This window comes from Artemia franciscana, chromosome 3 (assembly GCF_032884065.1).
Source record: "Artemia franciscana chromosome 3, ASM3288406v1, whole genome shotgun sequence".
Taxonomy (NCBI): domain Eukaryota; kingdom Metazoa; phylum Arthropoda; class Branchiopoda; order Anostraca; family Artemiidae; genus Artemia; species Artemia franciscana.
In genome coordinates this window covers 14,075,579-14,101,445 of record NC_088865.1, presented here as the reverse complement: position 1 = coordinate 14,101,445, position 25,867 = coordinate 14,075,579, and the positions used below count along the sequence as shown (strand labels likewise).

The window sequence follows — 25,867 nt, the reverse complement described above, 5'->3', positions numbered from 1 at the left end:
TCGCTCCTTACTTTCATTTCAAAAAACTTGTTTTTTTTTATTTAATATCTGAAAGTTTTTGAATTAATGCATGTCTGATTTTGGCTCTCCGTACATAAATTATTAAAATGAAATGCATATTAATTCTTTTTTTGGCTAAATGGCTTTCTCTTAGTTTTGATTAGACGATTTTGAGAAATAAGGGATGGGGAAGGAGGCCTAGTTGCCCTCCAATTTTTCGGTTACTTAAAGGCTACTAGATCTTTTAATTTTTAACGAACGTTTTTATTAGTAAACAAAATACGTAACTTAAGAATTAACTTACGTAACAAATTTTTATATTCTTATATTTTTGATTATATATATGAGAGGGCTGGTCCCCTCGTTAATACCTTGCTCTTTACACTAAATCTTGTTTTGTCCCAATTCTTTAAGAATGACCCCTGAATCAGAAAGGCCGTAGAATAAATAGTTGAAATTACTTAAAATTTTTTTAGCATAAAGAGCGAAGTATTTATCTCCTCCTAAATACCTCGCTCTTTATGCTAAAGTATTTTTAGGACCCCTCATATGCGTAATAATCTCTGTTTGTTTTAAGTTTTAATGCTTCTCCTTACTTTCAATTGAAAAAACTTTTTCATGTTTATATTTTCATTGTTTTTATTATAGTAATGCTAGAAAGTCCTGCGCCCTTTTCATTGAATTTCTCTTCCCCCATGAAATATTCCTCCAAGGAAAGATCCTCCCATATAGCCCCCTCCCCTGAACCCCACACCCAAACCAAAAAAATCCCCTTGATAACATCGGTACACTTCCCAGTAACTATTACTGTATGTAAACACTGGTCAAAGTTTGTAACTTGCAGCCCCTCCTCCAGGGACTGTGGGGGGTAAGTCATCCCCAAAGACATAGTTATTATGGTTTTCGACTATGCGGAACAAAATGGCTATCTCAAAATTTTGATCCGTTGACTTTGGGAAAAAAATGAGCGTGGGAGGCCTCCAATTTTTTTGGTCACTTAAAAAGGGCACTAGAACTTTTTATTTCCGTTAGAATGAGCCCTCCTCTTGCAACACTCTAGGACCACTTGGTCGATACGATGACCCCTGGGAAAAAATAAATAAATAAATAAATACGCACCCGTGATTTGTCTTCTGGCAAAAAATACGAAATTCCACATTTTTGTAGATTGGACCTTGAAATTTTTTTCTATAGGGTTCTCTGATACGCTGAATGCGATGGTGCGATTTTCGTTAAGGTCCTGTGACTTTTAGGGGGTGTTACCCCCTATTTTCCAAAATAAGGCAATTTTTCTCAGGCTCGTAACTTTTGATGAAAAAGACTAAATTTGATGAAACGTATATATTTAAAATCGGCATAAAAATCCGATTCTTTTGATATATCTTTTAGCATCGAAATTCCGTTTTTTAGAGTTTCGTTTACTATTGAGCCGGGTCGCTCCTTACTACAGTTCGTTACCACGAACTGTTTGATTCCCATATTCGGTTAAGTTTCACTCTAATTGTTATGGGAATATTCCAACCCGCTTGGAAGTGCGTCAAGGTGGTGTTCTTTCACCGTATCTTTTCGTGTAGCTATTGATATCAAAATTCAATTTTTTAGAGTTTTGGTTACTATTGAGCCGGATCGCTCCTTACTACAGTTCGTTACCACGAACTGTTTGATTGAACTTCTTGGCTGGTTTCATTGAATACTGCTATAAGGCCGCCTGCTATAATTTAGAAACTACGCATTAATAGCAAAGGTGCACTAGTTATGGGGGACTTAGGATAACCACTCCTGAACAAAAAATAATAATTGAAGGGCTAATAAGGAACCAGTAAATATTTAGTTTTAGTATATTTGGATTTGATTCAATTTTGGAATAAGGGTTTTCAAACTCTATCTTAGATAGTTAAAACGTAGTCCATATTAAGATAATTTATTTTTCACACGTTCAAACAGTAGTTTGGGGGGGCTAAGAGTAATGAACAGGGATCAACTGACTAGAAGGTCTACAGGAACAACAAAAAATGAGTAAAGAACCATATTTTGGACTTCGTTCCTCATTATATATCGACAAATTATATGTTGATGACTTTGTGTAAGATATGTTATTCAGACTTTGATGTATATTGTGTAAGTTAAGATATGCATCAAATAAATAAAAATATATGTCTTTATCTAGTTTGTATCCGATTTGTTTCGGAAGTGATTATCGAGATTATTTTGAAAATTTATTTGAAATTTATTTTTCGGTATTTGTGATTCTTACTATATTTGCCTCCGTGGTATGCGCGAGAATAGAAAAGTTGTACAAACTTTTAATAATTTTGAGATTTAATGATTTAACAATTTGAAATTTGATTATTTCCAACCCAAATGAGGTAACAAGATATCCCAAGGAAAGATTTAACGGAATTAGGAACTTGTTGAAAGTATGTAAAGAGGGAGGCATTAAATAGAATGGGATGGAGGGTGGGGGCGTGCGTAGCTCTGTTGGCCTCTGGCCGCTTGGTGCTGGAGTGAGCTATTAATAGCAGTAGTCGAAGATGCAGCAACAAAGCGGGCCTTGCTACAAGAATCTGACGTTTTAAGCTTTGAGCCACTTCAGGGCCTTTTCTTTAGTTATTCAGCTAGTTGATTGTACTTTTTTTTCAATTTGGTTTCCATTTTATTTACTTTATATTTACTTTCTCCTTTCACTTGTATTTTATCAAACAGTTCGTGGTAACGAACTGTAGTAAGGAGCGACCCGGCTCAATAGTAACCAAAACTCTAAAAAATGGAATTTTGATACCAATAGCTACATCAAAAGAATCGCATTTTAATGCTGGTTTTAAATATATAAGTTTCATCAAGTTTAATCTTACCCATCAAAAGTTACGAGCCTGAGAAAATTTGCGTTATTTTAGAAAATAGGGGGAAACGCCCCCTAAAAGTCATGGAATCTTAACGAAAATCACACCATCAGATTCAGCGTATCAGAGAACTCTACTGTAGAAGTTTCGAGCTCCTATCTACAAAAATGTGGAATTTTGCATTTTTTGCCAGAAGGCAGATCACGGATGCGTGTTTATTTGTTTTTTTGTTTTTTTGTTTTTGTTTTTTTTTTTTCCCCCAGGGGTGATCGTATCGACCCAGTTGTCCTAGAATGTTGCAAGAGGGCTCATTCTAACGGAAATAAAAAGTTCTAGTGCCCTTTTTAAGTGACCAAAAAAATTGGAGGGCACCTAGGCCCCCTCCCACGCTAATTATTTTCCCAAAGTCAACGGATCAAAATTCTGAGATAGCCATTTTATTCAGCGTAGTCGAAAAACCTTATAACTATGTCTTTGGGGACGACTTACTCCCCCACAGTCCCCGTGGGAGGGGCAACAAGTTACAAACTTTGACCCGTGCTTACATATAGTAATGGTTATTGGGAAGTATACAGGCGTTTTCAGGAGGATTTTTTTGGTTTGGGGGAGGGGTTGAGAAGAGGGGATATGCTGGGGGAACTTTCCTTCGAGAATTTGTAATGGGAGAAGGAAATTTCCATGAAGGGAGAGCAGGATTTACTAGCATTATTTAAAAAAAAACAATTAAAAAATAAAAGTGAAAAAGCTTTTTCAGCTGGAAGTAAGGAACAGCAATAAAACTTAAAACAAACAGAAATTATTACCCATATGAGGGGCTCACCTCCTTCTAATACCTCGCTCTTTACGCTAAAGTATTTTCGGTAATTTCAACTACTTATTCTACGGCTTTTGTGATTCAGGGGGTCATTCTTAATGAATTGGGATAAAATTTAAGCTTTAGTGTAAAGAGCGAGGTACTGACGATGGGGCGAATCCCCTCATATCTATATATATAAAAATAAGTTGTCTGTGTGTGGATCTGTGGATCAGGTGACGTCATGTTTGTTCGCATATGACGTCTGAATTATTTCACACTAATACAAAAGAAGAAAAAAACTAAAAAAGGTAAAAACTACAAAAAAAACTAAAAAGAAAAAAAAACTAAAAAAGCTAAAAAACTAAAAAAAACTAAAAAAAGGTAAAAATCTAATAACTAAAAAAAAACTGAAAAAAATAAAAAAAGGCAAAAACTACAAAAAAAATAAAAACTAATAAAAAAAACTAAAAAAGCTAAAAAACTAAAAAAACTAAAAAAAACTAAAAAAAACTAAAAAAAACTAAAAAAACTAAAAAAAGGTAAAAAACTAAAAAAAACTAAAAACTAAAAAAGAAAAAAAACTAAAAAAAAAGGAAAAAACTGAAAAATAAAAGAGAAAAAGAAAACTAAAAAAATATGAATAAATATATATAAAAATAAGTTGTTTGTGGGTTATGTCTGTCTGTCTGTCTGTCGAGTGATGTCGTGTTTGTCCGCATATGACGTCTGAATTATTTCACACTAATACAAAAGAAGAAAAAAAACTAAAAAAGGTAAAAACTACAAAAAAAACTAAAAAGAAAAAAAACTAAAAAAGCTAAAAAACTAAAAAAAACTAAAAAAAGGTAAAAAACTAAAAACTAAAAAAAACTAAAAAAAGGCAAAAACTAAAAAAAAAAACTAAAAACTAATAAAAAAACTAAAAAAGCTAAAAAACTAAAAAAACTAAAAAAACTAAAAAAAGGTAAAAAACAAAAAAAAACTAAAAACTAAAAAAGAAAAAACTAAAAAAAGGAAAAAACTGAAAAATAAGAGAAAAAGAAAACTAAAAAAATATTAATAAATATAAAAAATATAAATATAAATATAATATAAATTAGCAATCAACAAAGCACCGAGATACAAATGACGACCGGGACACAGGGAGTATAAATGATGACCAGGACATAAGTAAAAAAAAAAACTAAAAAAACTAAAAAAATGGTAAAAACTACAAAAAAACTAAAAACTAATAAAAAAACTAAAAAATCTAAAAATCTAAATAAACTAAAAAAGAAAAAAAAAGAAAAAAGGAAAAAAATAAAGGAGAAAAACAAAATTAAAAAACGAATGTATATACAGACCGGGACACCGGGATACAAATGACGACCGGGACACAGGGAATATAAATGACGACCGGGACACAGGGACACAACTACAATGGGGACGCCGGGGGGCACAGGGGGATATAAATGACGACCGGGACACCGGGACACAAGGAATATAAATGACGCCCGGGACACTCAAAGAGAAATCACAGACTGGAACACCGGGACACAAATGACGACCGGGACACAGGGAATATAAATGACGACCGGGACACAGGGACATAACTACAAAGGGGACGCCGGGGTGCACAGGGGGATATATAAATGACGATGGCGACTCAGGGAATGGTCGATTAGCAATCACCATCAACAAAGCTCAAGGGCAATCATTAGAATCATGAGGTATAGATCTGAATACGGATTGTTTTCCCATGGACCATTATGTGTTGCATGTTCAAGAGTCGGTAAACCTGACAATCTATTTATATACACAGACAATGGGACAGCAAAGAATGTTGTATATTCGCAAGTTTTACGTAGTTAAAAACATATATATATATATATATATATATATATATATATATATATATATATATATATATATATATATATATATATATATATATATATATATATATATATATATATCTATATTCACAGGTGGGACATAGGGACAAAACTACAATGGCGCGTAACTAATATGGCGCGCAACGACTTACGCGCGCGGGGGGGCTTGGGGGGGCGCGAAGCGCCCCCACCAACTAGGTGTTGGGGTGGCGCGAAGCGCCACCCCAAAAGCTAGAATGTAATAAAAACATGAGAATACAAAAGTTCTTTACGTAAGCTAATTTATAAGTTACGTAAATCTTTTACCAATAAAAAGATTCGTAAAAAATTAAAAGTTCTAGTTGCCTTTTTAATTAACCAAAAAATCGGGGGGCAACTAGGCTTCGTCCCCCGCTCTTTTTTTCTCAAAATCATTCGATCAAAATTATGAGAAAGCCATTGAGCCAAAAAAAAAAAAATGCAAATTTCGTTTTGATTATTCCTCTGCGGAGAGCCAAAATCAAAACATGCATTGATTCAAAAACGTTCAGAAATTAAATAAAAAAAAACAAGTTTTTTCAACTGAAAGTAAGGAGTGACATCAAAACTTAAAACGCACAGAAATTACTTCGTATATGAAAGAGGCTGCTTCCTCATGAACGCCCCGCTCTTTACGCTAAAGTTTTTTACTGTTTTAGAAAGAAGAATTGAGAGAAAGGGTCAAACTTTAGCGTAAAGAGCGGGGCGTTGATGAGGAAGCAGCCTCTTTCATATACGAAGCAATTTCTGTGCGTTTTAAGTTTTGATGTCACTCCTTACTTTCAGTTGAAAAAACTTGTTTTTTTTATTTAATTGGGTTAAAAATTAATGATTATTATAGGTTATTGCTGTTTGAGTTTTGTCTGTGAATTCCATCTAATCATAAAGATTATTCTCACCATCATGGTTGAAGCGATAGCTACATTCTAGTAAAGAACGAACTACGGGTTTACGGCCCATAATAACCAAAAGTTTAAAACATTTCGAAAACAAATTTTGAAAACTTCAAAAAATAGACTGAAACTCCAAAAAAGTGGTATTGGATTGAAACAAAAAAGTAAACAGTCGGAATCGCCACGACTGAAAACCCTCTATAGGGAACTTGCAGTCTCCTGGGTTGAATAACAAAGAAAGTAACCTTTTCTTCATGGGTAGCTCTGATGTGTCTTCCTTTTTTTTTCTCAACTGCTAGCGGGGCATTGGAACATCATAGAGAGCTGTTTTTAGGTTCATTTGAACGGAAATTGCTTATCTAGTAGCCTACCTTTTGTGATTTGCTAAACGTAGTATTTAAATATATTTTTTTTTTTACAATTAATAACGGAGACCGTTAAATGACATGGCATATTCGAAGTATTTTTTTTTCGATTGGGAGTAGAAAAGACATCACTTATAAATTTTCACTGCTTCTCACCTCTATACAATTTACTATACTCTATACTATTATACACTGCTTATCATTCTTTTTCGATCAGTGATTCATGGAAAGCATATGGATATAGTTTCCGGTTTTCATTTTGGATCTCTCGCTTCATTGCTTAGTTGTGATTTATTAAACATACATACCATACCTCTATTGTTCTCAGTTTTATTGTTTTCAGCAAAGCCTCCTCAGCGGAGTTTTGAAGGGGATCTACTCGTGTTTATTCCAAGATTAAATGTACTCTAAGACTGAAAAAAAAAACCACTGGGTTTTCTAATGTTGATAATATCGTCAGTAATTATTGCACTTAGCCATTAAAAAAACCTTCTGAATGGGAATTTACAAGACTCAATTTTAAGTATTTAAGGTGAAGTGCGTTTTGAAAGTGGGGGAAGTTAGGCCCAGGAAATTCCCATTTCGTAAATTTTCTTCTTGTCTTTGGGATGAAAGGGCGCTTCGTTTCTGCCAATATCAACTTAACGTAAGAAATCCACATTTTCGTACGACCTTTTGTGTATTTCTGGAGAAATGTATCAAGTTCTATTTTTTTTCTCACTATAATATTCTTTTCAGAGTATTCCACATAAATTCCTAAAAAAACAATTTAGATTAGTTGATCGTAGCGGTGACCCGTCGCCGCAAGCTAGCTGAAAAATATTTTGGGGTGATAAGCGACGTGATGGTACTATATAATTTAGTTGTTGGCCAATTAATTCAACTGTGACTATATCTACCTAGGCAAAGGATTTAGGGGGCTGAAATGCGCATACCTGGAACAATTTCTATGTTAAACAATCCCCTTCAATGTAATTAGCTCCGCCAACACTGAAAGAGGCACCCCAAAGTACCGCTCCCCGCGGTCGGTTTGGTACAAAAATGATTGAACAGACCAGAGTGGTCCTTTTATGCCCTACTTTTTTCACTGTTTGAACAGCAGCTGAAAACTAATTTTTTTTCAAATTCTCCTGTCTCATTGGTTCATATTTATATGAAACAATCTCCTTGATAAAGCCTCTTTCAAAAGGGTCTATCCAGCCCACGAATCTCGGAGATGGTATTTTGAAATTGCTGTTTTATTGTGTCTTGTGACGCTTTGGCATGAGCTTATAAATAGAAATGAAATTGTTTTCTGTCCAATAAGGTCTCAGACTCCCAGATCATCCAGTGATCCTCTAGCATTGGAGGAAGGAAAAGGACCCATCAGTGCTACCATGTGCTGAAACACAATTTTCCATGATTTTTGAAATTGAGTCTTAAAATCCCAGGCTTAGAATTCTCGGAAATGGTGACCCGCATCGTTTTTTTTTCTTTATCTAATACCATTTTTGTCAGGAACCGGGATATTTTTGGGAAGATTTGATAGTTCTTTTTTCTCTTTATGGCGAATTAGTATTGGCTGGGAAATTCCGGCTGAAATGGTTTTCTTTTGATCTGCTAGGCTAGCTAGGCGAATAAAGGTTATAAAGGCTTGTTTCTAGGACCCAGCTATCCATGGAATTTTTGCAATATCTTCCGTATTATTTCAATGCGCAGGTCCGATCGAAACGAGTGGTTGCCAAGTTTTAGAAATCACATACACCATGTGGGGCGTACCAAGTGTGTCTAATGAGTGCCGAGCACGTTGGACTGAGCCACGTGTGCAGGAGATTTGTGGCTTACGCTCACTCAGAGATAAACACTAGGTGGTGGAAAGTGGGCAATCCCTCGGACAGAAATTGTTTTCTTTCGACCTGACGCCATTTGTCGATTAGTCTTGCACTCATTTCTGGAATATTCGGGGATTCTTTTCTGATTCTTAAACGTTATTAGTTTTTGTCTGGGACTATAGGTAATAATTAGTTTCGTGAAATAGTAATGATTCGGGTTTTTAGAAAACAGTTTTTTTTCTTTCACATGATTTTCCTTTTTTTATTTGTGTATTTTTAATTTTTTTCTTTTTGATTATTTTTCCTACCCCTACAGTGGTAACCTACTTAAGCGGGTGCCGTAATAGGGTTCTGGAATTTTAATTTTCTATGCAGCTGTGACAGGGTTGCTCGGCTTTTGGCTGAAGTATACATTTAAAAAAAGGAACAAACATCACCCAAATAAGCTAGAAAGAAAGTCCTGAAAAACATGATCCATTTTTGGTTTATTTCACTTTGAAATAGTTGGCCGTGAACATATTTTTATGCTGGGGTATTATCCCCGAAATGTACTCAAACAGCCACCATCGTCTTTGAGATTTGGGGCCTAAAATGGATTTTTTTTCTTCTTTTTTCTGCTGCCTTCCACAGGGTAGATTTTCTGATGCTAATTCTCCCTCAACCACTTACTATTGATCCTCTCCTCGAAATAAATTCCGGATTAAAAGAGAGAACTAGGTAATTTATCTGTTTGATCGAGCTGTAATAACTTTGCCTACTCTCCTCCTCCTCCAAGGGTTGGTACATCCCAGTGAGTTATCAGTGGTTTGTTTCAGAACAGCTCTGCTATCAATAGTCTATTGTAACTTATTGTAACTACGAATAAGCAGATGGTACGAAATTTACTTATATTCTATTCTTGATGCATTCGGATGAGTCCCCCCCCCAAGGGTGTCTTTGCCCCCTTTTTCAATTTTACGTACACTCCTCGATTCCATATTCTCATTCATCTGGTTTTACGAGAAGGGACATAGTGCGTATTCCCTTGGTGTGCCTGTCGTTCTCTTGAAATGCAACAGGGATTGTAAGCACATAGAGGGACAGCTATCTCGTTGTTATCGCTTTTGGAGAATAGAATTCCCTGTAAAATCCGTCCCCGAGCTTAAGAAGAGATAGGAATCAAAAAGGGGAGACATGAGAAGTTTCTCTTTCTTCTTGCTAAGAATCGATCGTATTACCTATTTTTCTGTTTCAATATCGATCGTCTTACTACCTGGCAATTTGGTAAGCTGTCTGGCTATATGCACTTTGGTGATCTTTTCCTGTTTTTAGTAGTTGATGAAATGGTTCAAATGGAAATGGTACTTAAGCACCATTTTGCGAAGATTTGCCTTTACTGTTGCCTCATTTTTGAACCTATGGGTACCAATTTTCATCTTCCTCAAGGTGACTGGGGCTTCTCATTTCGAATTTATTGCTCACAATGAAATACAAATAAATAAAATGTCTGTTGATGCTGTTTTCATGGGGAAAGGGGTCGAATAACCATCTTTTGATTGTTTATAACCATCAAGTTTTTTTATTATGTATGGTTTCCAGGATGGTTTTAAGTTGCAACGTGACACTGCTAGGAAGACGGAGACTTGTTTGGAATAGAATTGATAAATTGTTTATATGTTGGAAATCTATTTCTCAGAAACTTGTTTTCTACCTGGACCGTTTATCTCTCTTCTCGTCTTGTTCAATTTGTTGTATTTGGCTGTCTTTCCAAAAAATGAAAAAATTTCAGAGATGACGCAAAATATCGCAGAAAAAATATACCCAGATAATTATGGCACGCTACTGTCTCGTTCATTAATAGTTTCAAACGCACTTTCGTTATAGGTCTTACTCCTCGCCCTTTTCCAAGTACATAGCAAAGACAAAGTCTAGAGAATAAGTAGCGGGCAGACATTAACTACCGGTTAATAAATACATATAAGGAGTTATATTGTATAAATAATTACAAGAAGAATTGCTAAGGATAGCCTGCGCCTAATCGTAATTTTGAGTGAGAAACCCTTAAGTTCAACCTCCTTGTGTTTGTTTAGTTGAAGCGACGAAGAAAACTGATACCTTTGTGTTTGATCAAGTTGCCGCCTAAGAAAAAGAATTTAACAGGGAGTAAAATTCTTGGACTTTGGCTAGGCCTTAACAGTTTCGAACGCACTTTCGTTATAGGTCTTACTACTCCGCCCTGTTCCAAGTATATAGCAAATTTCTATTGCTGGTACATAGAAAGCTGTCGAACTTTGACCACGTGGGTATCATGGGGCTAGCGGAGTTCTGTAATTTTTGCAACGAACTATCAAAACCGTATGGGTGTTTCTGAGAATATTTTTTTTTCTTGCTATTATATTCAAAGCTTTGGAACTCTGACAACGTGGGTCCCATGACGCTAGTGGATTTCTGTAATTTCGGAAATAAACCATCAACAACGTAGGCTATAGGTGTTTCTGCTGTGGTCTAGATAGTCTTTAGAACTCTTACTCTAGCGTTTGTCTTCTGGTTGCCCTTCGCTGCCTAAACTGCTGAGACACTAATATCTTTGTTCGCGATGTCTTTTTCAAAGCTGCCGAATTGGATTGATTTGATTAGAAACAAATTTATGGTAAAGTGTTGTAGACGCTCTACATAAACGCTCTTCCATAATGAAAAAGTTGTTGCTTTTAATGGAAAAATATCGATGTTGGCTTTTTTTATATGGAAAATCCACTGCAAAACAACAGTTTTGTCCAAACTGGGTTAAAATACCAGTGAGTGAAAATTCTAAGGTAGCCAATTGATCGAAAAGGAAAAGCTGCGCAAAATCCATCGCTGAACAACATCTCTATCCCTCCGAGATATCATATATTAGTGTTATTAGTTTAGAGATACACAAGAAATCAAAATTAAATTCAATTTTCCTTCAATGCTCTGTATAAACATAATAATTCTTTCCATCACAAATATAGAAGATTTGATAAAAATGAAACGAAGTAAAAGATAAAAACATACTCAAAACAAGTCCATTTGTAAGTCTCTTGAGTAAACAAAATCGTTGAATATTCTTTAATATTTGAGGAAAGTAATTGAGATAGATAAATGAAACTTTCACAAATTGTCAGGAATTAATGATTTAGCAAAAAGTATAATGTAACTAAAATCAGATATTTTATAAATTTTTGAATTCTTTTATCTGCGTTAATTCGAAGATGCCGTGATAAAATACCCCTCGAGATTTTATCTGTGTGGCTAAGTTGCACATATTTTTTTGGGAAAATTTGAGGGAAGTAGCAAGTAAAATCTATAGTCTATGCCGCTTTCTAACAATAAATTCTGTTGACCTTTCTTTGTATCGTCGCCTAAGTTAGGTACTGATCTTTTGTCCAATTTAAATAAAAGTTGAAATAGGGATAAATCCTTATAATAAACAGTGATAAATTTCACAAAAAGTACTAGATATTTCGTTCACATGTGCAATGACCGTTATCAAACAGTTCGTGGTAACGAACTGTAGTAAGGAGCGACCCGGCTCAATAGTAAATGAAACTCTAAAAAACGGAATTTCGATGCTAAAAGATATATCAAAAGAATCGGATTTTTATGTTGATTTTAAATATATAAGTTTCATGAAATTTAGTCTTTGTCATCAAAAGTTACGAGGCTGAGAAAATTTGCCTTATTTTGTAAAATAGGGGGTAACACCCCCTAAAAGTCATAGGATCTTAACGAAAATCACACCATCGCATTCAGCGTATCAGAGAACCCTATAGAAAAAATTTTAAGGTCCAATCTACAAAAATGTGGAATTTCGTATTTTTTGCCAGAAGACAAATCACGGGTGCATGTTTATTTGTTTATTTGTTGTTTTTTTCCCCAGGGGTCATCGTATCGACCAAGTGGTCCTAGAGTGTTGCAAGAGGGCTCATTCTAACGGAAATGAAAAGTTCTAGTGCCCTTTTAAGTGACCAAAAAATTGGAGGGCACGTAGACCCCCTCCCACGCTAATTTTTTCCCCAAAGTCAACGGATCAAAATTTTGAGATAGCCATTTTATTCAGCATAGTCGAAAACCATAATAACTATGTCTTTTGGGATGACTTACCCCCCAAAGTCCCTGGGGGAGGGGCTGCAAGTTACAAACTTTGACCAATGTTTACATACAGTAATGGTTACTGGGAAGTGTACCGACGTTATCAGGGGAATTTTTTTGGTTTGGGTGTGGGGTTAAGGGGAGGGGGCTATATGGGAGGATCTTTTCTTGGAGGAATATTTCATGGGGGAAGAGAAATTCAATGAAAAGGGCGCAGGATTTTCTAGCTTTACTATTAGAAAAACAAACAATGAAAATATAAACATATAAAAGTTTTTTCAATTGAAAGTAAGGAGAAGCATTAAAACTTAAAACGAACATAGATTATTACGCATATGAGGGGTTCTTCTCCTCCTAAAAGGAGATGGTTTTCCTTGCTATTACATTTTCATCATTTAATCGAACTTCACTTCCCGAGTGTTTACTATATAACCGATAAGTACCATAGTTTCCTCTGGATGATTTGAATGCAAGAATTAGTAAAATCTATGCTTATCATTAATACTTAATACAAATTAAAAAAAAAAAAAACACTTAATTCGATTTGGCACCTTCGAGGCTCCGTTGTTATTTCGCATTTGTTACCAGTGGACTTCTAGAAAAAAATTACTTTTTCTCATGTTGATTATGTAGTTGTAAATAACCTTCGATATAACCCAGATTTGGATAACTAAATCCAGCAAGTTTGCTGAATTAGGAAATAACCAGTTGAGTCACATCTTTGCGAGATTTAACTATTCAAGTACAATGCATGTGGTCATCCAAAACCTGAGCACATTCACTACAAGAACAGTATTTTGCGTCCTTGCTGTTTGAAGTTAATAGGTAGCATGGAAAGTGATGACATGATGCATTCTAAGGAGGCGTTCCAGGTTCAACAGAAAGTTAATAATATTTGATAATAATAACATTTTTCTAAGGTGCGAATTAACAGCTGGAAGGAAGTTAATTTTTTGTGAATACAGTTGACTAACATTTTTAGCATATTGACTTCTGTACAATCATCATCAAATTGGGAAAAATGGAGACAAATGACCAATCTATCTTAATGAGTATTTAGGCATCAACACTCAGAATTTCATGTTTTACTCTGCTCATTAAAATTAGTTTTATCTTAATAATAATCAAGGCATTAGTTAGTAAACCGTTCCAGGTTCGCTGTTAGTTTGGATTAAATTTCAAGTAATACGAATTAATTTACAATTTCCATTGGTATCATGTTGCAAATTGTAAGTCGTAGTAACTTTACATTATGTTGAGAAGTTACTGAAAGTTGACATCTGCTACGAGTGGTTGTAAGAGTATTTAAGGGGGGAATCTTTAAAAGTTTCGTTTGTATCCATCTCTCTTTCACTCTGATAATATTTCCAATGAGTTTCAATTTTATAGTAATACCGTTAGTGATAATGATGTAGATTTACTTCACTAATCATACCCGTTAAATGTGTACTAAAAGTTACTACAAACGTAAAATCAAAGTCTCTCTTCTGACAAAAACGTAAGCTGAAGCGAAAAAGTTAGTTTTTAGTAACTTTTTGCCAAACCGGGAATGCCTCCCTAGTGCTTTCATTGACAATGCATCGAAATGGAGACATTCATCGTTTTCTCAGATTTCTTCAATCGATACAAAATGCAGAAAAACATCCATATACATATAAAAAAATCATAGTAATTGTATTGAGAAGTTATTAAACCATGTACATAACCGGTGCCATAACAGAATAACAAATCAACGCTTTGTTAAACAATTGTTAAACAAATCAACGCTGACAAACAAACAGATTCAAAGGTATGACAAAACATTGCCAAATTTAGCAAGTTAAGGGACATCATGAAAGGGGATTATTTGCTTTATTTGAACAATAAAATTACAACGAACGACCGTACAATTTGTTGATGCTAAAGTTAATACAGATAGAAGCAGATATCGACTACTATTCTAGAATAAGGTCTCCTCCCTTAAGATTTGAAAGCTGTGAACTCCTGAACAAAATAGACATATACCTTTGTCACTTAATATACAACATGGGCAAGAGTACTCCACTTCTTGGCCCGATATTTGTCCTTCTCCAAAAACTTTTTGTCATTCATAGTTGACGATTTTCCCCCGCCTGGAGCCACCCCCGCGTGAGTGTAATCGGTAGATGCAATGTAATACAATGTGTTTTGCTGTTGTTCTTTGAGGAACAACTACGCTCTACATCAGTGAGTGGAAAAAGCAAAGCATTCGGGGGCCAGTAGCAGAAGGATTTTTTTCCCTGGAGGCTCGAAGTGCCAAAAGAAACTTCTAAGTCTCACTTTTCTAATCCTTTCCTTTGACGGAGTGAGTTCATTAGCTTAATTCGCACTTCGGAATGATAAGGTCCAATGGATCTGTGTTGCTCCGTGAATGATGATGGCTGGCACCTGTTACTGATCTATACCATACCAGCAGTATTTCCAGCTCCTGCATGACCACTCGTTATCCAGTGACTTCTTGAAAGTTATTAAATAAAAAAAACTAGTTTTTTTTAACTGAAAGTAAGGAGCGACATTAAAACTTAAAACGAACAGAAATTACTCCGTATATGAAATGGGTTGTCCCCTCCGCAGTCCCTCGCTCTTTACGCTAAAGTTTGGCTCTTTGCCACAATTCTACTTTTTAAAACAACTAAAAACTTTAGCGTAAAGAGCGTGGGACTGGGGAGGGGACAACCCATTTCATATACGGAGTAATTTCTGTTCGTTTTAAGTTTTAATGTCGCTCCTTACTTTCAGTTAAAAAAACTAGTTTTTTTTATTTAATTTCTGAACGTTTTTGAATTAATGCATGTTTGATTTTGGCTCTCCACACATAAATTATTGAAATGAAATTAGTAAATTAATTTTTTTTGGCTAAATGGCTTTCTCTTAGTTTTGATCAGACGATTTTGAGAAATAAGGGGTGGGGAAGGAGGCCTAGCTGCCCTCCAATTTTTCGGTTACTTAAAAAGGCTACTAGAACTTTTAATATTCAACGAACGTTTTTATTAGTAAAAAATATACGTAACTTAAGAATTAACTTACGTAACAAACTTTTATATTCTTATATTTTTATTATGTGTACGAGGGGGTTTGTACCCTCGTTAATACCTCGCTCTTTACACTAAATCGTAAGTTTTGTTCCAATTCTTTAAGAATGACCCCTGAATCAAATAGGCCGTAGAATAAATAGTTGAAATCACTAAAAATATTTTAGCATAAAGAGCGAGGTATTTATCTCCTCCTAAATACCTCGCTCTTTATGCTAAAGTATTTTTAGAACCCTTCATATGCGTAATAATCTCTGTTTGTTTTAAATTTCAATGCTATTCCTTACTTTCATTTGAAAAAACGTTTTCATGTTTTTTTTTTCATTGTTTTTTTTTATAGTAATGCTAGAAAATCCTGCGCCCTTTTCATTGAATTTTTTTCCCCCATGGCATATTTCTCCAAGGAAAGATCCTCCCACATAGCCCCCTCCCTCAACCCTACCCCCAAAACCAAAAAAATCCCCCTGAAAACGTCTGTACACTTCCCAATAACCATTATTATATGTAAACACTGGTTGAAGTTTGTAACTTGCAACCCCTCCCCCAGGGACTGTGGGGGAGTAAGTCATCCCCAAAAACATAGTTATTAAGATTTTCGACTATGCCAAACAAAATGGCTATCTCAAAATTTTGATCCGTTGACTTTGGGAAAAAAATGAGCGTGGGAGGGGGCCTAGATGCCCTCCAATTTTTTTGGTCACTTAAAAAGGGCACTAGAACTTTTCATTTCCGTTAGAATGAGCCCTCTTGCGACATTCTAGGACCACTTGGTCGATACGATGACCCCTGGGGAAAAAAACAAAAAACAAAAAACAAACAAACAAATAAACACGCACCCGTGATTTGTCTTCTGGCAAAAAATGCAAAATTCCACATTTTTGTAGATAGGAGCTTGAAACTTCTACAGTAGGGTTCTCTGATACGCTGAATCTGATTGTGTCATTTTCGTTAAGATCCTACGACTTTTAGGGGGTGTTTCCCCCTATTTTCCTAAATAAGGCAAATTTTCTCAGGCTCGTAACTTTTGATGGCTAAGACTAAACTTGATGAAACTTATATATTTAAAATCAGCATTAAAATGCGATTCTTTTGATGTAGCTCTTTATATCAAAATTCAATTTTTTAGAGTTTTGGTTACTATTGAGCCGGATCGCTCCTTACTACAGTTCGTTACCACGAACTGTTTGACAGGTGAAACTGCTAACACTGTAGATTCGGAGAGGGAATTCCAGTCGCTGACAGCTCTTTTGGAGAAGAAGTTTTGACGAATTCTTGGGTTCACGGGGCATTTAGAAAGTTTCTTTGAATGGCCTCTTGTATGGGATTGGTGGGACTTGTTCTGGTTGAAGAGACTAAATGTGTCATTAGAGAGTTTGTGGGTAAGCAGCATGTAGTACAGAGTGAGTTCACCAGCCCAATCTGATGGAAACCCCTTGCCCTTCTCCCTTTTTGCAAATATGTCCATACTGGATCATACACAATAAAAGAACCACCGCACATTTTTGCTTATTATGCTAAAATACCTCCATTTGATAGATTTGTGACAATTTGAAAGAAAATGCAAACAAAATCAAGGCTATATTTGCTATCTTGGGTTTTCATTTTTGACAGATAATTTAACAGTATCACAAAAAGAATTGAATTATTCATTATCTGATAAAGGAAAAGAAAAATGAAAGATATTCTTACCCCAGTAATTAATTACTGGGGTAAGAATTAATTACTTTGCCTTATTGAAAAGAAACCAAAAACTAAATTTTAATAAATTGAAAATACTTCAGTTAAAAAAATATACTAAATTTCAACCCATCCCAAGAAAAACTGAATTATTCATTATCTAATAAAGAAAATATGAAAGATTCTTCTCTCAGCAATTTATTCTTAAAACGGTCCTAAGACCTTTGCCTTATTGAAAAGAATCCAAATGCTAAATTTCAGCGCAAAAACATCCTCAAATTCAAACCTGCTTCGGAAATGTAACTTTGTTCCCACGTTCAAGACAATAAATTACCCAAAAGCTACCCTCTTGTGTGTGCAGAAATTTATGGGGGAAGTCTTGCATATGAAAGAGCAGTACTAAACGTTTCGTGAGGGTAGTGATGCACCTGGCTAAAGAGAGAGAAACAACATGTTTCAAAATGTAATTTTCTTCTCTCCTCACTTTGAAATTTTGGCTATTTCAAGAAGAGAGGTTAATGGTCAGGTTTTATTCCTACATCCTTCATATTAATCCTTTATACAAATTGTGTCTCTCACGGGAAGGACTTTCAAATACACTGCCATCCTAAGCGTTGAATATGATTCTCAAGAATAATAATGATAATAAAATAATCAACAGATGATTTTGAAAAGGTAGAACTTTTGAGATTTTAGCCGCCTGGGCCTTCAATCCTTGTGCTCTCTCTCTCTCTCTCTCAAAAACAAGAAGAAAAAATAAGATTTCTTCAGAGTTAGGAGGTAATGTTTTGTATTTTAGCTTAACAAATATTTTGGATTTTGAGCTGGAGTAGGAAATTGTTTGCCTAGTGGTGAATTTTAAGTACCCATTTCACATGTATGCAAATTTTTCTGGGATAGGGGGGGGGGTACTAAGAATTATAAATTTACAAGAAAGAGTTGCTTCAAATCTTCCTTAACGAATTTAATTACCCGATTTGTTTAACGATTTAATGATTTCTATCAAGACATAAAAATGGATCTTGGTAGGATAATAATTGAGTGCAAAATTGCAACCGAAAAAATACACGAAAAAACACGTATTTCAAAGCTGGTAAAGCCGTATACAAAACTGAGGCGACGAAACATAATAAATAGACTGATATTAATGAATAAAAACTTCCTGTTTAAGAGCCTCTAAATCTTTTAAACTATAATCGCCTGTTGTCACGATATATGTAGGAGACGGTGATTTAAATATCTCTAGTAACAGCTTATCGTTTCTACTATTAAACAAATTTTATTTTGTTTTGAGAAAAAATCCTTGCAACGAGGTATTTACCTTCTGTTATGGGTAAATTTGCTCAACATTGTTCTTTTCTTTTTGTAATTTCATTAAAAAAAAAAAAAAAAAAAAAAAAAAAAAGAAAAAAAAAAAAAAAAATGCTCCATCTCCACCCACATTTAGGAATACGTGAATTTACGCTATGATAGAAAAGACCAAAAAGAACCAGAAATAAAACATGATGTAATAAGAAATTCATGATTTAAATGCCTGAAAATCCAAAAGGATTGCTTAAAATTCTACTTACTATTTCTAGAGTCTGAAGTAGGAGGTTATTGCCGGGACTCTCTCGAAGAATAATTCCGGAAGGGTCCAAACTCTACTGTTGCAATTTAATGTAGACAGTATTATTCTTTTTCAAGCTTTCTTGGATTTGACTCGAGGGACTCGACCTTCTTCAACGAAGTAGCAAACCCCTATTAGGATTGTTCTTTTACGAGAAGAGCTTTTTATGGATAAGAAAAAAAGTCTAGACGATTTTATTGATTTACAATCGGAATCAATGAAAATTAAGTATCATTTAGACCTATATGGTTCATTACTCTGCAATAGGCCTACGGGTTGGACTGTTAAAGAAAGCGATTGTCCACTGTGTGTATGTCACAGCCTTGTAAAAGCAGCTTCGCTTGTCAAGTTTTGTGAATTAATTTGATTACCAGTCCGCTGCTAAACAACAATTAAGTTAAGAAATCAGGCCTGACTTCCCGCGTTTCAAACTGTTCGTGGTAACGAACTGTAGTAAGGAGCGACCCGGCTCAAGAGTAACCAAAACTCTAAAAAAATTGATATCAATAGCTACCTGAAAAGAATCGCATTTTAATGCTGATTTTAAATATATAAGTTTCATCAAGTTTAGTCCTACCAATCAAAAGTTACGAGCCTGAGAAAATTTGCGTTATTTTAGAAAATAGAGGGAAACACCCCCTAAAAGGCATAGAATCTTAACGAAAGATTCTATCAGATTCAGCGTATCAGATCTATCACCATCAGATTCAGCGTATCAGAGAACCCTGCTATAGAAGTTTCAAGCTCCTATCTACAAAAATGTGGAATTTTGTATTTTTTGCCAGAAGGCAGATCACGGATGCGTGTTTATTTGTTTTTTTTTTTTTTTTTTTCCCAGGGATGATCGTATCGACCCAGTTGTCCTAGAATGTTGCGAAAGGGCTCATTCTAACGGAAATGAAAAGTTCTAGTGCCCTTTTTAAGTGACCATAAAAATTGGAGGGCACCTAGGCTCCCTCCCACGCTAATTATTTTCACAAAGTCAACGGATCGAAATTTTGAGATAGCCATTTTATTCAGCGTAGTCGAAAAACCTTATAATTATGTCTTTGGGGACGACTTACTCCCCCACAGTCCCCTTGGGAGGGGCTACAAGTTACAAACGTTGACCAGGGCTTACATATAGTAATGGTTATTGGAAAGTGTACAGGCGTTTTCAGGAGGTTTTTTGGTTGGGGAGGGGTTGAGAAGAGGGGGATATGCTGGGGGAACTTTCCATCGATAAATTCGTCATGGAGGAAGAAAATTTCCATGAAGGGAGCGCAGGATTTACTAGCATTATTTAAAAAAAAAAAACAATGAAAAAATAAATATGAAAAAGTTTTTTTCAGCTGGGAGTATGGAGCAGCATTAAAACTTAAAACGAACAGAAATTATTACCCATATAAGGGGCTCACCTCCTCCTAATACCTCGCTCTTTACGCTAAAGTATTCTTAGTAATTTCAACTATTTATTCTACGGCTTTTGTCATTCAGTGGTCATTCTTAATGAATTGGGACAAAATTTAAGCTTTAGTCTAAAGAGCGAGGTACTGACGAAGGGGCGAATATGTTTAATAAAAACATGAGAATACAAAAGTTCTTTACGTAAGCTAACTTATAAGTTACGTATATCTTTTACTTATAAACAGATTCGTAAAAAAATAAAAGTTTTAGTTGCCTTTTTAATTAACCGAAAATTTGGAGGGCAACTAGGCTTCCCCCCTCGCTCTTTTTTTCTCAAAATCATTCGATCAAAATTATGAGAAAGCAATTTAGCCAAAAAAAATAAATATGCAAATTTCGTTTTAATTATTCCTCTGCGGAGAGTCAAAATCAAAATATGCATTGATTCAAAAACGTTCAGAAATTAAATAAAAAAGTTTATTTAACTGAAAGTAAGGAGCGACATTAAAACTTAAAACGAACAGAAATTACATCGTACATGAAAGGGGCTGCTTCCTCATCAACGCCCCGCTCTTTATGCTAAAGTTTTTTACTGTTTTAAAAAGAAGAGTTGAGAGAAAGAGTCAATCTTTAGCGTAAAGAGCGGGGCGTTGATGAGGAAGCAGCCCCTTTCATATACGAAGTAATTTCTGTTCGTTTTAAATTTTAATGTCGCTCCTTACTTTCAGTTAATAAAACTTGTTTTTATGGCACTTGGTATTAACCAAGTGACATATAGCAATCGCCAATTCTGTCTGTCTGTCTGTCTGTCTGTCCCTCTGTCTGTCGGTCCCGGTTTTGCTACTTTAGGCACTTCCAGGTAAGCTAGGACGATGAAATTTGGCAAGCGTATCAGGGACCGGACCAGATTAAATTAGAAATAGTCGTTTTCCCGATTTGACCATTTGGGGGGGGGGAGTGGGGGCCCGGTTAATTCGCAAAAAATAGAAAAAATGAAGTATTTTTAACTTATGAGCGGGTGACTGGATCTTAATGAAATTTGATGTTTGGAATGATATTGTGTCTCAGAGCTATCATTTTAAATCCTGACAGGGTCTGATGAAATTGGGGGGAGTTGGAGGGGGAAAACCTAAAGTCCCGCTTTTGCTACTTTAGGCACTCCCAGGTAAGCTAGGACGATGAAATTTGGCAAGCGTATCAGGGACCGGACCTGATTAAATTAGAAATAGTCGTTTTCCCGATTTGACCATCTGGGGGGGGGGGCGGTTAATTTGGAAAAAATAGAAAAAATGAAGTATTTTTAACTTATGAGCGGGTGATTGGATCTTAATGAAGTTTGATGTTTAGAATGATATTGTGTCTCAGAGCTCTTATTTTAAATCCCGACCGGGTCTGATGACATTGGGGGGAGTTGGAGGGGGGAAACCTAAAATCTTGGAAAACACTTAGAGTGGAGGGATCGGAATGAAACTTGATGGGAAAAATAAGCGTAAGTCCCAGGTACATGATTGACATAATCGGAACTGATTCGTTCTCTTTGGGGTAGTTGGGGGGGGGGGGGGTAATTCTTAAAAATTATAAAAATGAGGTATTTTCAACTTACGATCGGGGTGATCGGATCTCAATGAAATTTAATGTTTAGAAGGATATCGTGTCTTAGAGCTCTTATTTTAAATCCCGACCGGATCTGGTGATGGGGCGGGGAGTTGGGAGGGGGAAACCTAAAACTTGGAAAACACTTAGAGTGGAGGGATCGGGATGAAACATGGTGGGAAAAATAAATACAAGTCCTAGATAGATGATTGACATAAACGGAACGGATCCGCTCAATTTCGGGGGGGGGGGGGTAATTCTTAAAAATAAGAAAAAATGACGTATTTTTAACTTACGAAGGAGTGATCGGATCTTCATGAAACTTCATATTTAGAAGGATCTCGTAACTCAGATCTCTTATTTTAAATCTCAACCGGATCTAGCGTAATTGGAGGGGGGGCAGTTGAAGGGAACCAGAAATCTTAGAAAATACTTAAGAGGTGAGATCAGGATGAAACTGGACGGGAAGAATCAAAACCTGTCTAAGATACGTGACTGACATAACTGGACTGGATCTGCTCTCTTTTTGGTGGAGTTGAGGGGGGGGGGGTAATTTTGAAAATTGAGGCATTTGTAACTTACGAAAGGGTGACCAGATCTTAATCAAATTTGATATTTAGAAGGATCTTGCGCTTTAAAGCTCTAATTTGAAATACCGATCAGATCCTGTGTCATTCGGGGGAGTTGGAGGGGGAAACCGGAATTCTTGGAAAACGTGAAAATTGGGGTATTTTTATTTTACGAACAGGTGATCGGATCGTAATGAAATTTGATATTTAGAAGGAATTCATGTCTCAGAGCTCTTATTTCAAATCCCGACCAAATCTTTTGACATTGGGGGGAGTTGGAGGGGGAAATCTTGGAAAAACACTTGGAGTGTAGGAATCGGGATGAAGCTTGGTGGATAGAATAAACAAATGTCCTTGATACGTGATTGACTGAACCATACTGGATTCACTCTCTTTGGGGGAGTTGAGTGGAGGGGTGCAGTGATTTGGCGAGTTTGGTGCTTCTGGACGTGCTAAAATGATGAAAATTGGTAGGCGTGTCAGGGAGCTTCACAATTTGACTTGATAAAGTCGTTTTCCCAGATTCGACCATCTGGGGGGCAAAAGGGAGAGGAAAAATTAGAAAAAATTAGGTATTTATAACTTACGAGTGGGTGATCGGATCTTAATGAATTTTGATATTTAGAAGGACTTTGTGACTCAGAGCTCTTATTTTAAATCTTGACCGGCATTAAGCCTCTTATTTTCCTTTTTAAATCAATCTATTGATTTATAGAATTTCGCTAGAGCTCATACCATATGATCTCTTGGCTCTTAGCTCTTCTTGCCTCGTCACAAGTGCCATGTGAGCTCTTAGCTCTTGTTTTTTATTTAATTCAATAAAGATTCTATGTACATATAAATATTCTATATAGAGATTATATAAAAGATTCTTAATAAAGATTCTATGTCTATTTTAAGAGCAAAAAAATATTCAATTTTTTCCTTTTTGATATATTGTTCGAAAAATTTCTTCGGGTGGGACCCATGGAAACCGCCTCATACGCAATTCTGTATCATGATTCTCATTATTGTTCTCGACTTCCGCCATAGTTTTCTTGTAACTAATGTGCTTTTGTTTTGGTGAATACGGCCCTTTGGTGAAGTATTTGCTTCAACCCTTTTTCTGTGGACTTTTTCATCTTCCTATTTTTATGTCCTCAAACTTAAGAATGTGAAACCCAAAATCAAGCAAATATACTAATTTCCCTACAATCTCGTTGCCTAGTATTGACAGTGTTCCAATCGCAACTTTTTACGGACCTTGTTTTTACTTCTTTTGTTTAAACTCATTTTCCTCAACTCACCGACTTGTTTATCACATTTTTTTTTTTTACTTTGTGAGCCATTTTTTTTTTACCTCCCCTGAATATTTAACTACTTCCAAATTATACCAGTATATGCACTTCTGATACAGTGGAATACAACATCAAAATCCCCCCTCTTGTTATATATATATATATATATATATATATATATATATATATATATATATATATATATATATATATATATATATATATATATATATATATATATATATATATATGTATATATATATATATATATATATATATATATATATATATATATATATATATATATATATATATATATATATATATATATATATATATATATATATATATATATATATTCCTGAGAATGGTTTTGGATAACATTTTTCGGTGGAACAATCACTTAATTAGAAAAGCAGTATTGAGGTTTTTGTACCTCCAACAACGATTTAGCTCAGGCTTTTAGAATTAGCGATCCGAATTTTTGCACAATTTTTCGTGTCCTGATGGAGTGATTCGGACCTATTCTGTGTCTCACTGGGGTTCACCTCCTATTTTTCTATGAAGACTATTTTTTTTTCTAGGAGGAATGCTAATATAAATCTGAAGCTGTATTAATAGTTAAATTTTGATTCTGCAAAGCGTTTTCAGAATGTTAGATTTTTCATTTTGAATTAAAGCCTTCTCTGTCAGAAGTTAGTTTTATTTAAATTTATTTCACTATAAACACAAGCTAATTTGGCTTTCCATACATTTAGGTTTGAGCACTTCTCGTCTCAGCCCTGGGACTCAAAGGCCGGCTCATACTACGACATCTCCGACTTTTCGACGATCGAGCGCTTTTTCTCACAATTCTGAAGAACGAACGAGTCGAAAGGTAATCAGTAACAATCTTTATCCTTAAACATTTATAAAACAGGGTTACAAAAATTTAGAGGCGTTATTTCAGTTTTTCTGGGGCAAGGGACTAAGAGATGACCTCTTCCTTTGGGAGATACTGCTACATAAAGAAAACAACCATTTTTACATATCAAACAGTTCGTGGTAACGAACTGAAAGTAGAGCAACGCGGTTCAATAGTAACCGAAACTCTAAAACATCGAATTCTCATATGAATAAATATATCAAAAGACTCGACTTATTTTGCTGATTCCAAATGTATAAGATTCATTAGGCTTAGTGTTACCCATAAAAGGGTACGAGACTGAGAAAATTTGCCTTTTGAAAAAAGGCGGAAATACCCTCCTAAAAGTCAAAGAATCTGGATAAAAATCACAGTGTCAGATTCAGCGTATCAGAGAACTCTACTTTAGAGGTTTGAAGCTCTTATCTGCATTTTTTTTTTTTTTTTTTTTTTTTTTTTTTTTTTTTTTTTTTTTTTTCTTGTGTGTGTGTGTAAGAAGAAAGATCACAGACGTGTGTTCGTTTGTTGTTTTTTCCAGGGTTGATCATATTGAACTTATGGTCCTAGAACATCGGGAGAAGGCTCATTTGAACGGAAAATGAAGTTCTATTACCCTTTTTATGTGACCAAAAAGATTAGAGGGCAACTAGCCCCCCTCCTATGCCTCTTTCCTACCAAATCTTCTGATCAAAATTTTGAGATAGCCATAAGGTGAATTTTTCAGGCTGCATCTTTTGCAAGGAATTTTATGGAGGTTGGGGGGATTCCCAGAATTGTCCAGAAGGAGTTTTAAGGGGGAGTGTATCTTACGTCGGAGGGAATTTTTCACGGATGGGTTTCCCATGAGGGGAGGGAATTTTTCATAGAGGGTGAGCAGAATTTACCAGCGTTATTTTGAAAAACGATCAGAAACTGAATAAAAAAACAAACAAGTTTTTCCAACTGACAGGAAGGACCAGCATTAAAATTCAAGACGAACAGAAATTATTTTGTATATGAAGGGGTTGTGCCCCTCTTCAATACTTTGCTCTTTACGCTAAAGTTCGACTGTCTGTCCCTATTTTCTAAGAACGACTCTTGAAACACAGGGGCCGTTTAATTAGAATAGGAAGA

At 35.3% G+C, this 25,867-nt stretch overlaps 1 protein-coding gene across 6 annotated transcripts in view; it reads left to right on the top strand.

The window, feature by feature from the left end:
• Window positions 1–25,867, top strand: part of LOC136024912 (RING finger protein 44-like) — a 156,886-nt gene that overhangs the window by 36,909 nt on the left and 94,110 nt on the right. For all 6 annotated transcript variants that reach the window (XM_065700479.1, XM_065700480.1, XM_065700482.1 and 3 more), the window contains exon 3: window positions 24,609–24,727. In XM_065700479.1, the coding sequence (XP_065556551.1) occupies window positions 24,609–24,727 (119 nt within the window). The remainder of the gene's footprint in view (window positions 1–24,608; window positions 24,728–25,867) is intronic.